This window comes from Corvus moneduloides, chromosome 13 (genome assembly GCF_009650955.1).
Source record: "Corvus moneduloides isolate bCorMon1 chromosome 13, bCorMon1.pri, whole genome shotgun sequence".
Taxonomy (NCBI): Eukaryota; Metazoa; Chordata; class Aves; order Passeriformes; family Corvidae; genus Corvus; species Corvus moneduloides.
The window spans coordinates 17,982,992-17,999,078 of NC_045488.1; the positions used below are offsets into that span (position 1 = coordinate 17,982,992).

The following is a 16,087-nucleotide window of genomic DNA, read 5'->3' on the forward strand; positions in this document are numbered from 1 at the left end:
CCAAAGAACCACCACTGCTGTACTGCAGCAACTTCTGGATTGCAATTCCTTTTGCTTGTCATTTGCAAAACAAAATTATTGAAACGCTTCACTTCTATTTGTTCTGAAAATTGAAGTCACCTTCTACATAAAAGCATCTTTTCTACATTAAAAGGAGCAGAAGAGACCGTTTTGTAGTATCTACTACCTAAACATAATTTTACTAACCTCTAGGTAATAAGAGATATTAATCATATATATGTATCACAATAATAGTACTAATACCTTTTACTAATATCTACTAAAGTTTATTCTACCAAAAAAGAATATTCTTGCCTGTTGATTCTTTGCCTTGTGACATATTGCTTAGTAGTCTACAATGACAGACTTAATTAGAATAAATTATTCAGAGCATAGCGGAACCATAATCACACTTACTAAAGTAAAAATGAATCTTTTCATAAAAGCCATTCATGTTCAATTTTTAATTTGCATTTTTTCCACTGTCAGATTCATATTTATTACCCAAGACTCAACCAAGCATTTTAATAGCCCAGAAATATCTGCATTTGAAAGAATATTGTTTGGTGACTTCTTGAAACACAAGGCAGTTTTTAATGCATATATGTATTCAGACTCCTGAACTACCTGGAGTCAATTTAACAGTGTGATGCCATCTGACAATTAGCAGTGCACCAGAAGATACTTGTTCATTTCAATCCATCAATCAGTTTAGTATTCAGTCATTTCCAGGCATGTTTTTAACTAAGAGCTTGCAAAGCTAATACATTTATTACACTAGATCACATCTAATGAGAGACAAAGTTAATACTCAGTAAGGCACCAATCTTCCTCCACACTTATTCCCTAAGTCTGGAATTCTTATAGCCCAGCAGCCATTTCCACAGGCTACGTATCACATGCTGGGTTTGATTACCCCCAGAGCTTTGCAAATGAATAATTCATTTGACTACCCTGATCATTCTCTAGTTTCACATGAACCTGGCTGTCCCTGCCTGTGCTTGTGTTACATGGAAGTGACAAGCCATCTGTTATCTCAGGGCTCTCACAGCCACCAGGCTCCTGGGAAGTTGCTCCATCTGGAAGAACTGGCCAAGGAGCCTCACTGGAAACACTACTAACAGAAATCCAGGCAACTATGTGCAAACTCCTGGGGGTTCTACCTCAGGAGATGCATGGCCCTTCTAAAAAAATTCACTTGCCAGTAATATCCTGCCCAAACCCCCACATTACTAAACTTCAGTTCCATCTGAGCCCAAACCAGAACAGCTACTTTAGAGGATTGTACATCCTGCAAAGTTTCCAGTCTTAGCTGCATTACAGAGAACATCTACTCACAACTATGGATGTGAGCAATTAATACAGGAAAGATTATAATGATAATAATAGTAATAACAATAAAAATCAACCAGATTTCAAGTATGGCAACAGAAAAAAATTTAGTGTTTCTGAGAAGTTCACATGTTCTAGAGTGTCTTAAATTCTGTAATAACAATTATTTTAACTGTAAGCACCTACTTCCATTTCTAATACACACTCTAAACTCGTATAACCCCTCTCACTTTTTACCACAGGCACCAGGGAATTCATGACCCATGAAACTGCTCAGATAGTAAGAACAAACTACACTTCATGTTGTAAAAAACACTCAAGCATGAAAGACAATTTTAAAAAATTCATTAAAATATTGAGGGTAACAGTAAGTTTAATGAGGGAAATGAGATAAGATGATTTAACCTCATTTAATTATGATTCCAGAAAAGGAAAGATTAAAGAACTATATGGAAAAATAATGCATTTTCTCTCTCCCTAAGGGCTTATTTTGTTAAATTTGGAAATTGCATCAACCATGAAACAGATACAGTATCATACTCATCCACATCACAAAATCATTGTGAGGCCTAATGATAATGCTGTTGGAAATCACTGGAGAAAAAAAAGTGTTTGGGGAAATCCTGTGGCTGTAAGCCCCAGCTGGGCTTTGGGTGGGCAAGGGAGCATTACAGGGGGCAGGGGGAATCCTTTCCCCAAGGCCCACATGCACCAAACAGCTGGGAGTGCATTAGCTGGGGAAGGGGCAGAGCAGATGACACATGAGCCTCAGAGCTGCTTCAATAATGCATGTGAAGGGCCTCTGTGGCTCCCTTCACATAAACTTCACAGATTTTCTTGTGCTTTCATCAGTGAGGATAACTGGATCTTACCAAAGCGATTCCACCTCCCACACAAAGGACAACATGCTTCTACAGAGAACTCGATTTGTTAAAAATGTAACAGTTCAGCCACGAGAGAATCACTGAAATACTCCAATGCTCAATGTCAGCAATTAGAGATTCTTAAGGATAAACAAAGCCTAGCAGGAATAACTGTTATTTCTTAAAATTAAATGTTTCAAGTCTGGATTGCATAGTACATTTGACTTGAAGATTACTGAACACTTGCAGGCCAGTACTACAGGACCTAAGAGGCTTCTCTTTTTGGAGCTCATCAGCTGCAAGTAACATTCAATAAAAGCACAACACTGATTTCTTCAGCCCTCTAAAAGCCTCTGAAAGTAACATAAGGATAAAGTCTTTTGTTTTCCTCCTAGCCTCTTAAAATATGTTATCCATATTGAAATACAGATCACTTTATTCCCTGTGTAGCTAATAACATTCTCCATATGCACAAGAACACCTAACAAAGGTATTTTAGCAACAGCTTGGAGCCTGTGACTAATATGAGCGATAATCACAAGAAAAAGCTTCTGTTATGAGTAACTTCAACTACTGGCATATATTAAAAGTGGAATTACTTCAATTAATCAATTCAATTACATCAATTATAGTGCTGAAAACTCAGCCAAACAGCTCCTGCTCTCCAAGCAGCTCACTGCAACTGTACACAGCAAACTACTTCCTCATGTAAGCAGTAGCCATCAATCCCATTCCAACCACCATCTTTAGAGTATGGGTTTGATGGCTCTGCTCTGAGCAGAGGAATCCACTACTGAACTCATTCATGTTACACTGCAAGACCCCTGGACAAGGTATTTTACCTCCATAATATGCCACAAGTCTGCAAGTCACTATTACATAACTTCTACTACTCCTAGGTTGAACATACAACTATCTTAAATTGATACATGCACTTCCTGAAACTTTTCTTATTGGAAAAAAAAAAACAACAACACTTTTCATTTTCTTTCAGAATATCCATTTCTACATTCTGCCTGCTGGTTTTGCAGAAAGTCATCTGGGACCACACATGAAGAAAATAAAGAAAAAAAAAGAGCATCCCTGAAGATAATCTCAGGGATCCAGTCCAAAGAAACCAATTTTATAACCCAAATGGTAGTAGTTTATGTCTGCAACAAAACCAATCTCTTCTAGAACAAAAGATACTGCATCAAGGATTCTCCAAGGAGCATCTTTAGAGAAACAATTCATAACCAAACGTGGTAACTCTTGTCTTGCAAGGAAAAAACATCAGCTGTTACTTCAGCACAGTTCTAATAGCATGTTCTCCCTGGACATATAAAACTATCTTGAGCTCTTCACAGATTCCCGGGCATGCATTAGTCTTTATATTGTTAAGCCATCCCAACTTGCAACCAGTTAGATCGGCAGTTTGTGACCAAAGACCTTTTGCTTCTTGGGATGTTATAAACTGGTATTTTAACAGATCAAATTCTAGTTAGTGAAAATACAGCAGAATGTTACCTACACATGAAAAACATGAAAACACACTTCTGTCTCAAACTTAACTACTGCAATGTATGGCTGCATTAATCTTTTATCTCTATACTTTAACATTGTATTTCACAAAACTAGGTTTAATTTTGCTTAGAACTTAGGTCATCACATTCTGAATTTACTTTATACCACAGAGTTTGTGAAAATAACTTAAGCCACTGAAAGGGACTTGCCATTTTTCCGCAGTGACTTCTGTGCCGGAGGCGCCAGACAGGCTTGTGCTGTTGCCAGCTCAGGATTGGCAGCTTTAGTTCCATGGTTGGCTTTTACCTTATCAGCCCAACTTACACCAGAAGGAGCCAGGCGTGTTGCAGAAATTGTCACTGTAGAGTTCCTAAATGAAAGTCACAGCTCCTTTTAGTGTCTGATCAAGTAACAGAACAGTTTGTTAGAAAGCTTTATCAGAGCCTGTCAGAGACTATCAGAATGGTGCTGTACAGAACTACTTACTTCTCCTCTGGCAAACTCTCCAGGTTGCAGCAATTTATACTGGAAAGTTCTTGTAATTTACTCAACAAATCTTTGTTTTTAATAAACAAGATGAATTTAATCTTTATGATACTAATTTCTTAAGGAATTCATGGTTTTGGCAACCAAAGAAACACATAATAACAAATTCTGCATACTAAGTCTTGAAAAATACTCCTGTCACTTTAAGCCTGGCGTTTGATCATTTAGCACTCCCAACTCATTTTCATTAAAAATAATGAACAGAGTTTTCCCTATTCATCTTCCACGTAAGTGATTTTATTTATTTTATTTATTTTTATCATACCCTTCTTGTTATCTCTTCTCCAAGTTCTTTTCCTTTTGCATCAATGCTGGTGGATACCTCTGATTGTTCCTGTTTGTAGTTTCTCTACTTTTCCTACTTTTTCTATACTGCTTTGGGGAAGATATGAAGATGACTAGAGGTATGAACCATGAATTTCTACAGTGGTGCACCACTACCTTCTCTACTATTCCATATTCATTTCCTAGTAACTCCTAGCATTCTGCCAAAAGTTTCCGTAGTACCAAGTATGTCTCAGCCCTTATTTTCTATCCTATTCTCTCTCTCATACACAAAATACTGCAGCTCTCTGGCGTTGCCTCGCTTTGAGACACACAGGTGGACTAAGACAGAAGAAAACAGTTTACAAGTGTGAAGGATGGAAAACCCATCTTGTTATTCCCTGCTCTAACACACACAGTTGCTCATCATGTCCCTGTGATTGCGAATAAAACAGCTCCAGCAGCAATACAACATGTAATTACATGCAAAAAAATATAAGGCTTAGCTAAAAGACTAATCATGCTGAGCTGTTATGTTCTAATAAAAATAAAAGCGCATTGATTTCCACCAGATTCAAATGTTTCACTTGAATGCTTGTGCATATTTTCTCCCTACTACCAGGCATTTAAGCAGACACCCCTCAGATGCTGTCAGGTAGGTATCAATAGATACCCCTACACAGGGCCTACACCAAACAGACTTTGCAGTATTTTTGTAGAAATATTTGATATGCAAAATTTCAGAGAGCTCAATACTCAGAAGTGCTGCCCAAACAGTCCAGTATTACATCTCGGCTGAGGACACTGTAACCACTTAGGAAACTGGGCAGTGTGTTCCCTAGATCCCAACAAACCTGAAGGAACTACAGCACACACACTGAGAAAGATTTCAACTGGACACATTCGTGCTCTCCAGACTGAGACAGGACTAGACAGTGTTGCTCTAAATTTATGCACATTTTTGTTGAACTGCTTTCAAATACTTTCATTTCAACAAGTAAAAGATGCTTTACTGCAGTATATAACATACTCTACATTTTAACTAGTATCAGTTTTGGCACACATCAGAATCATCATAATCTCACTTTACATTCACTCTTTTTGACCTGTATTTACTTCTGCATGCTCAGCTGGCCATTCACATTGCACACATTGGCAATTTTAAAATGCTAGTTAGAGACATTTTGACCTTTGTTTTGTAGAGAGAAGGGAGTACTAAACAGATAACATGAAATACTCTAACAGTATTTTATTTTCAGGTCTTTCTAATGACCAGTAATTAAATATATTACAAAGTAAGGAAAAAGTAAGTCCTTTATAGGATTTTCCTTTACAGATCATAGGCTTTTCTTTTATGAATGCAAGTAATTGCTTGTATGATTTACTAAACAGCAAAACAATACATTGGTTACTATAGAAAAATAGTGCTTTTGTGAACTTTGCTTCAAATGAATCTTTATTTTAGCTTCAATAAACTTCTTAACTGGTTTCATACCCAAAATTTAAACTCCTTCGAGCATTTGATGTCACACTAATCCTATCTGTGGATGGACTTGGGATCACATGGCGTCCTGGAGACATTTTCTTTACTTCCCAGGCCAGTGAAGTAGGTCTGCAAATCCAGGAAAGAAAAGCTTAAAAATACAATTCACAATAACTCTTCCTCTATCACCTTAAAACAAAACCAGAACTGACAAACGCTCAAAGTGTTAATGAATCCTGCTGAATTTAATCATTGATCATAGCAATTGTTTCTACACCAACTCCAAACCCTATCAGCCAGACCCATATCAAAAATAATGCCTCTTCTCAAGACTACAATGTTTATTTCAAATTCCAGTGTAGAACAAAGCATCACACCAACCATGTAAAAGGAAAGGATCAAGGTAGGACTGGAAATATCCTCTAGTTCTAAGTGACAGTGACAATGCACATAAAATGTCCTCACAGCCATTTTGTTGAAAAGGAAAATTGGTTCTATTTTCTGAATATCTGCTAGAAAATGAAGTTTACTGTGAACTTTACTCTCTCTGTAGATTAAAAAAAATATAAATCTAATTACCTGCTTTGAGCATCAGCTTTTTCCAGCTTCTCCTGTAGCTGTATCCAATCAATCAATGCTTTGAAGTCCCTTACATAGTTATCAAGCATCATCAGGACTTCCTGAAAAGCAACCATCACATCAATCTTCCGACTTAAAAAACAATCCCCCACCCCAATAAAGAAACTGAAAAGAAAGAAGGACATTTACTATTCTGTAGCTTTCTCATTAAAAATAAACCCAACACAATCCCTGAAAACAAGAAGGCCCAGATAATTAAGATTTTTATGTGAACAATCATTAAAACATTTATCCTAAAAAAAAAAGGTGCACATTTTCCAAGATCTGTGTGAGCATCAATGTGCAAGGATGAAATGGCAACACTCCCAAGAAAATAATTCTTAACACTCATAAGGATACTTGTTTCCTTATTTATGCTTTTTTTTGGTCAGTTATCTTTTAAAATATGCTAGACATACATCATCAAGTAAGCAAAACCATATAAAACCTAACAGGTCTGTGAAAGACTAATAATGTCACAATTAATCTGTTTGTGATACGAATGTATACAAAACTACACAAAGGCAACAGCATCAGAACCTGGGTAGGATTAAACAGATACTGTCAAAAACGATGTGGGCATGCTGGACATTTACTCAGGATAGGCAAAATCTTAATGAAGTAGTTTGAATCTGGAACTACATTTTGGCCTCTAACAAATAAAATTAACTGTTGCAAAAGGACATATAAATTAACTTCACACTACATCAGGAAGAAAGTCATAGACAAAATGGCAGTGGCTGAAGAGACTTGCTTCTGATTAAAATATCCTTAACTACAAGAAAGCATTGACTGGGCCTACTGATATCCAGCTGGCACAAATGTACAGATGTAGTACCTATAGTAAGGTCAGATTACAAGCAGAAACAATGAAAAATTCAAAGTAAGTTGCCTTTACTCAGATAATGGCAGCATTTTTTTCACTGCAAAGCAGGGCAAAACACAATATAATGGAACTCTCAGTTGTGTTCCCTGAGCAAACTACAGTTATCTACTGCTACTGGTAGGGAAAGGAGCAATTCTTTATCATGCCGCAAGGTAGGAAATCACCTGTATTCCACATATAAACTCAAAAATCATTGACTGAACATGACAAAACACACACAGACATAAGGCACCTCCTCAGCAAAGCTGATCACCAACAAAGCACATTAATGCCTAAGGGAGAGAGTTTGAGCTCATGTTAGTCAGAAAGAGCAGCTTTCATAACTACTCTTTCTGAGACAAGAAAAATGTGTCCTGTACTCTGTCATGACAATGTGCTGAAAATAATAAAAATCCATGAAGGAAGCTTGAATTCTATGAAACTTAAATGAGCTTCACATGCAGAACGTAAAGTACAGACATAGTTTTGTGGTATAAGGAAAAACACTAATGACAAAATGTTGCTGTTTCACAAGTTCTTTACTATGCCAAAGTCAGCCCTGCCGGTATTGGATAAATATTCTGCTCAAAGCAAAATACTTAGAAATTTTGGGAACAATTACAAATGAGAAGGTATTGGTTCTTAAGTGCATAACTACAAATTTTAACAGTAAAACCTTTGACAGCAAAAATATTACAAACACTCTCCTACAGTCCAGGTAACTAATGCATGTTTTTGTAACATCACGTCCCATACAACTTTAATTGTCCTTTTAATAGAAAAAGGACCTCTAATGCATGCAAAATGCTCTTTCCTATAAAATCATACTGACTGATATTCATTTTGTTTAACCCTAACTTCGAAATTCAGCTTCAGTTTTGGCGTAAGTGTCCTTTTAACTACTCGTTACGGCATATACAGAGCATATGCTGGTTGCTGTAAAGGAAAAGTCACCACAAAGTCAGACACCAGGGAAATCAAACAGAATCCTACTGCTGATGCAAAAGTTGTTCTTTGCTGTGAAATATTCCCCAAAAAAGCTAACAGAAATCTTTCTTACAAAGCAGTTGTAAGGTTTACAGCACCAAAATAATTCTTAAGTAAAGTCTGCTACAAGAAATGAACAAGTCAAGTGTTTCAGCCAGTTCTTTTTTTGTTTCACTAATAAAATTTCAGCTTTCTAATCCAATTCACGTCCATTTAGGTTAGCCCATACTAAGTTGTGCTGACTGTTACTAACAATGAGAGCATAGAAAGCAAAATTTAATTCTGAATCATTTACTTTTCAAGTCAGCCACTGACATACTCCTCACAAAAAAAAAAAAAAAGAATTAATGTGAATACGAGTTATATTTCTGAAGTTAGCTGGCACAGGAAAAAAACCGCAATAAATGGCTTAACCTATTTTAAGGAATGTTTAGCTCCACATTATCAGAAATGATCAGAGCAGACCCATGCAGCTGTAACCCGAGCCATGTTTTATGAACAAGGGAATACAAACAAGACAAGCAGCTGGAGCGGCCCCATACTCACTGATGCACATCTCTCTCCCTAAAGCTATGAGGGCCATTTTGTCAAGCAGGATGGAGCAGAACAAAAGTGGCTCTGAAAGCGCCGTTGCAGGCATGCAGATAACTCCATATAGATGTCCAGCTAAAATTACCAATTAGTTCCCCAATTGGCTGCAACGGCTTCGATTGGTTTGTAATGGACTCTGGGGCCGGCGCGCAGAGCAGGCCGGGCGGCGCCATCCCTTTGTCCTCTGACACACAATCCCGGCGGGGCTCCGCGCCCCCGGCATCGATCCCGCTCTGCCGCTCACCTACGGCACCGCCGGGAGCTCTGATACCCCGTGCTGCTGAGCCAGGCCAAACCTGCACCACTCGAGAAGCTGCAGACAAAAAGGAACCTTTATGGGCCAGACTGCGGCTGGACTACAGTCAGAACAATTTTATATCTCATTATTTCTCAAGGTCACACCTATCCCATACGATTCTTAAAGAGACCGTTCGAACTAAGTAAGAAAGCAATACTGCTAAAAAACAACCTGTCAAAGAAAATCCATGATATGAAACTCAAACCAGTCACAATACAGCTCCCGTTACCTTCTCCTCTCTGTTCTTGTCAATTCTCTCATCAACAGTTCTGCATGTCTCTTTTTTTTTCTTTCCTTCTTTTCTCCAGCTTTCACTCATTACTCTGGTTGCCATGTATTTATCTCAAAGTTGGACTTCTAGTCTCTTCAACTGGGTGATCCTATTAATTACTTTGTAATCAACTAAGACCTTCAAGAGTAGCTACATGAGAACAATCCTCACTCAGGACTTGGGTCCTAGATAGGCCCATTGTAATCCTTCAGAACAGAAGTGCACTTTAGAAATCCCTTAACCACTTTGAAATGTCGTTTCATGCATTTATTCTCCCATCCTCAAACAAGGAAGCAGCAAACAGGGAGGTATGGAAGACTGTAAGGTTTTAAAGTTACTACAACCCAAAACAGTAGCACATCCATCAGAGAAATTAACTCAGTCACCACATCTGTACTTTAGCTTATTGGCCAAGCTAGAAACATGGATTCTGTTTTACAAACCATGCCTACTTTATCCTGTTTCAGTATCTGTAATGAATATTTTAGTTTATGTATTTACCAAAATAAACTCCTTTTTTTTTTTTTGTACTGGAGCATGCTTTTAGCACACAATTTAAGTTCCTTCTTTCTTTTTTTGAATGTATGTTCTGAAGTTTAACTGTGTTTCAGTAATTTGACAAAGTAAAATTGCTTCAAAAAATTCCTTGTAGCCTTTTCATACAGTTGAATTACAGATAATTAAAGCCAGCTCTGGGGTTGGTTCAACCAATATGATTGTCAAAGCTTTGGGAAAGGATGAAAGGAAGCAGCTCCTCTAGACAAAGGACTCTCCTCATATCAACTTCAGTACATGGCAAATAATATTTTAAGAAAGCACATGGTCTCCTAGATCCAAGTGTTAAATTCACCATATCTGGCCTCAGTTGCTCCTCATTAATTCACCTACATCATGACAGCCACAATCCGCTACCTGACAAGGATGTGCTCCAAAGGACCCATAACCATTACCAAAGGAAAATTTCTCCGTAAGAATTAATGCAGTGGCATGTGCAAAGACTTAATCACACAAAATTTAAACATATATATATATATGGCAGGAACAGGGATACCCAGACTGCCAGCTAAGACATGCTGGCTTTTCAGAATAGATCACCATTTTGAAAGACCTCATCTTTAGCTGTTAAGACTGAATGCTTGATCATGAACCCATTTTCCTGTCCTTCTCTGATGACTCATCTGCGGAAGATGACAACAATGAAAAAGTAAATGTCCAAAAAGAGGCAGTGGGAATGCTCACAGAGATTTTCACTGAGCATGGACTGCCACAATACAGCCACAGATTATTTATTTAGGAACATAAAACCATACTCTAAGTAAATATCCCCAAATTCAGAACTAGAAGGTGTGTTTTTGTGAGTCAGTGCTAAGCTGCAGCCTTGGACGCTTCTGCCATACTCCATCTGTGGAACTGGCTGTCCTAAATGCCAGCGATGGATCAACTGCATGAGCAGGGGTCTCAGTCTGCACAGAAAGAGTGAAATCAGTAGAAATTGACGACCAGGCCCAAAAGCAGCCCTCGGAGAGGCTCCTCTCTGCTTCTGGGAAGCCTCAATCAACTCAAACTCTCTCACAGACATCCCCCAACTGAAAGGCCTTAACTTAAGTTGATTCCCAACTGAATCCCCCAACTGAAGGGCCTTAACTTGATTCAGCTGGTTCTTTTGCAGAGGAGCATCGTGCAACATGTCTAAGTTCATTTTTAAGTGAAAGTCTTTACCCACCTCTTCACCTTGTGCTGTCTGTGAGAAGCAGAACAGAACTTCACTGCTGAATTTTCCATTTCATAAGAGGGAATAAGAATCTCAAGCAAAATTAAACTGTTTTCACTGAACCAGACTGATGTAAGAATCCATCTGTAAGCTTTAGAAACAAGACAGAATCTACCCTGGCCAAAACCTTCCAGAAATACACCAGTAACTAACATTAGGTGAAAAGACAAGAGATTGTACAAGCTTTAGATAATGCTAAACAGCAATGTAAAAATAAAATAGAACAAAATTTTTACATGATAAAATTCAGCTTTTTTGAAAGGAAAAGAACAGCTGAAGCTGGCAACTCATCCTAGAAGAAAAAAAAATCCCAAATTAAATTAAAGGTAGTTTGATATTCTTCTATACTTACTGTATCATTAGTTGTTGAATCCAGTTGCTCAAACTCTATCAATAAAGGATTTACATAAGTGTGCAGTGTTTCTTTTTTATATATACATACACACACATATATAAACACAAATTCAGTTACTGAGACACCTGAAAACACCATGGAAGAATAGCAGCTGAAGACATCTGTTGCATTAACAACAGAATCTGCCTCCATCCCTCTACAAAACTTTTGCTCTTAATTCCTCTTATCATACAGCAAGAGATTTAAAGGCATTACTATTTCTGCTCTGCCTACACTTGCCACCCCAACCTAGAAAACAGTAGGTAAAATATTCATATAAATGTTAGACACACAGAAACCTAGCTAATATATAGAATATCCATACAATTTGCATTTTCAAATGTTGAAGGTTACAGCCAAACCTACTAGGATATATCTAATCTTTTATCACTATTGCACAAACTAATTTATGTACAGTAAGATTATGCTTAGACTGGAGAACTCTTCATTTATTTCAGAAATAATTCAACCATGTTCATTATGCCTTTACATACAAAGCATCCAAGCCCTATCTATATATCTACATACATGATTTGAGAGTTCTCAATTCCAAATCAATAGCAGATACCAACTTCAGCAGAGCCCAAAGCTGAGAGAAAATATACACAAGCACTGATCTGCTTACACACATTCCCACTGTTTGGATCCTCACCACAACCCTTCTGTCTGCAGTTTCAACCACAAAGAGCCACCAGAGCCCTTTCTCATTTGGGAGCATCAAATATCTTCAGTGACAATGCAATCAATAAAACTATAACAACTTGTAAGGATACGGGAGAGCAAAAGGCACAAAATACCAAAAAAACCTGAACTAACATTTTATACCAGGTTAAGCAGAAGGTTCAAAATGCCAGAAGTTGTCAATTTTCATTTTTACATGAGTCTTCTTATAACACAACCTTTATGCAACTTAAATGTTTACATGGAACAGCACATGCCCACTTGACCAAGGCAGAAGTTTAAAAAGTCAAAATTAAGGAAGTTTTTGATAACGTCAATTTATCCTAATTGAAAGGATTTTTCAAAATACCACTTAAAAAAAAATGAAGGGAAGGTTAGCAGTGGGACCATTTTCGTTTCTTATTTATTATTATTTCCCTATGTCCAGCAGTCAAAATGGTAGAAACTGGGCTATGTCAAAATCACCATAAATAAGGACAAACAATAGAGTTTACAGAAGAGAGACATTAGTAGTAAACATAATTTACAAGACTAAACAGTTTTACACTTCATATCTTAATTAACAGACATGATAGTAATTCATCAAAAGAATAATCATCTTTTAACAGTAACCTGTAAAAGAAAATCCCACAGACAAAGGACCACAGCACAAACACATATTCCAGCTGCTCAGGTAAGGCACACTTTTGTGCTGAGAAAAGAGATCTTTTAAAAGGGAAGAGTAACATGAACATTGCAGAAGTTTCACAACACTTGACACTGGACTGCCCTGTTTGCTCATTTTTGGTTTTTTTCACTTGTGTTTTGCAAACAAGTAACCTGATCTGCACAGATAAATACATCGTTGTCAAGAGTCTGCTAAAATGAAGACTTTTCACTTGGGCTACATAGTACCCCCCTCCAAATGCAGATCAAGTAGCCCAATTAAAATGCTGAACGATATCTAACCCCCAAAATATGCGATAATGATACAAATATGCTTCTGATCTTTCAGTCACAAAAGTTTAAAATGCTAATTACAATGCAAGGCTGGCTGGCTTTCTTAAACCAAAAAATTCTAGAGAGATGTTTCCTGAGCAGGAAGACAGTTCAGTACCAAAATGTTAAATTGTGTTAGGCCAACCAGCAATTTGGAAGCCTCTGAGCTACTGTTCAGTTCTCAAAGCTGCTTCCAATGAAACGTATTTGTACGCTAATCTCAAAGGCAATTTGGCCGTGTCTGATTACAGCAGAGAATGAGATGCATAGGATAATAAAAAAGTTTACTTAAACTGATATATGAATTTTTTTACAGTGATTAGATAATCATTTCCAGAATGTGTTGAGTTTTCAGCCATGTTTAATATGAAAACAAAGTCATATCTTTAACATTTCTTTTCTAATGTATTCTGACTTCTCTTAATGCTTGCGATAAATTCCATTTCCAAAGCATGAGTGATTTTTATTAAATGACAAGGGTATTTCTACAGATCTACTAGAAAATCACAATAAAATGTGAACCACATGCACAAGCTATTACAAACCCAGGTTATTTGAAACTGGGAAGTGTCTTACAGTGACATACCAACCAGACATTGCTTACACTCGACCACCAATCACTTTCTTAACAAAGGGAGAATGAGAAGAGTGATAACTATCACTGCAGAAAGGGAGCAGTGTGTAATTAAGCCACTTAACAGGAAGCAAATGAACGTGAAAAAGGCTGAACTGCAACAGTGCCACCTACAGTAAAGGACATTACCAGGCAAAGTAAATAACCAGTGTTTAGTCAGAAAAGTCACAAAATCAGAGCTCAAAAAACGAAATCTCATTTCAGCAAAAACTGAGCTCTAATATTTTCATGTACAACTTTTTGGTTTTTATACACTTCAAAAATTAGTCCCTGCTCAAAATGAAAGCATTCTCTAAAATACGAGTACATATGACCTCAGCTTTCCTATTTAAAATCCTTCACAAAATACAAATGAAAAAGTAACACGTTTCTGAAGCTCTAATTCCTCATTTACCTTTTAGGTAAAATATAAAAAAAGCCAGACAGAAGCCAGATAGGCAAAGAACAGCTGGAGCCTTACCTTGCATTCCACCACACTCTGATCTGATTCACATGTGACATAGATTTCATCAACTGCACGCCGGAGATTGTCAAAGAGAAATGCCCAGTACCGAGCCCGCAGATCCACCTTTCGAGGCTGCCTTGTTTTGGTGGGGCTTTTGTCAAAGTTTTTATCTCCAGCTCCTGCTGCTGTTAATTTACAGTCTAAGGTAGTGTTCTGAAAACAAGAAAGTACAAGGTAAAAGGAGAACAACAAACAGAATTATGGTAAGGAGTTGGGTTTCTGTGCAACACACCTTTCATCAGCATATTGAAACACCTGTAAACAAGAACTTCTTTGCTAAAGAAGACATCATTGCACTGACTTGAGTTTTTTAGAACACACTTTCTTAAATATAGGCAGCACTTATGTTCAACTAGATTCTGTTTCTTTGATATTTATAATATTTTCATTTCACAGCAGTACGAGATACTCTGCCTCTCAGCACACTGCAAAGTTACATTTTCTAATTACATATCCTGTATTACTTATTCTGACAGGTGTGTATATCCAGAGGTGAAAATAGCATTTCACTAATAAACATACCAGCAATATTCCACCAGAAGGAAATTCTATTACCAAGACATTACATATGACATGAATGTTTTAAAACCTTCATGCTAATATGTGTTAATGCCAGTGAAATGCTGATGTGGCTCACCCTAGAACACAGACTTAACTGACCCAGTACTGCTTTGCTGCGCAGATGCAGGGGACAGCCAACATGCTAAATGGGATGGGATGGGATGGGATGGGATATTCCAAAGGATTCTGAAGCACACCTATTTGTCTAAAGGTACCAAATCACCACTTGGTCGCATGACACTGCCCTTATTAAACCTGAAATTCTCTCCAACAAAAGAAAACAAACAGTAAAACCCTGTTACCATAAGCTTGTGCATTATATAGCCAGTGGACAAGCACCCCCAGTAAACCCCAAGTGACACCCAACTGTGTGCTACTTTGTGATGGAGGTATTAGCTACATATTAAAGTAGTCTGGTTTGGGTTGGCTTTTTTCATTATGTATTTCTTTTCATAGCACCTTTAACGTAGTTTTGATGCCCTGGTCCACTGTGGCATATCAATTCTTACTGGAGCACTCTTGTAGGGATTAAAATCCCATTCTAAATGCTCTACTTTGGTGATTGAATAAGAAAACTCAAACACCACACATAACAGTACACAGTGTTTATAATTAGAATATCTAATCACTAACTAGAAATAGTGTAATTTTCAAAACAATTGGTTGGGATTCAAGTCTTTTTGTCCTGTACTACACATCATTAAACAAATTCCACTTTGCAGTTAGGGAGACACACTGTTCTCAGAATGGTTATGCTCTCACCTGCGTTTGTGGTGAGACGCTAATTTTTCTGTAAGAAGCAGAAGAACGGTAAGATTTACTACAATCATACCAACATCTCTGCTACCCTTACATATATCTCCAAGGGCTGCAAGTGTACTCCAGATGAACCCCAGCTAATGTATGCATGAGAGCCATGTTCAGAAAGATGCATGGCATAAA

At 37.5% G+C, this 16,087-nt stretch overlaps 1 protein-coding gene across 2 annotated transcripts in view; it reads right to left on the reverse strand.

Moving 5' to 3' along the window:
* Positions 1-16,087, reverse strand: part of SCAPER (S-phase cyclin A associated protein in the ER) — a 136,444-nt gene that overhangs the window by 107,571 nt on the left and 12,786 nt on the right. For both annotated transcript variants that reach the window (XM_032123235.1, XM_032123234.1), the window contains exons 5-8: positions 14,540-14,737; positions 6,571-6,671; positions 6,004-6,120; positions 3,908-4,068 (exon numbers count right to left, since the gene is read on the reverse strand). In XM_032123235.1, coding sequence (XP_031979126.1) covers positions 3,908-4,068; positions 6,004-6,120; positions 6,571-6,671; positions 14,540-14,737 — 577 coding nt within the window. The remainder of the gene's footprint in view (positions 1-3,907; positions 4,069-6,003; positions 6,121-6,570; positions 6,672-14,539; positions 14,738-16,087) is intronic.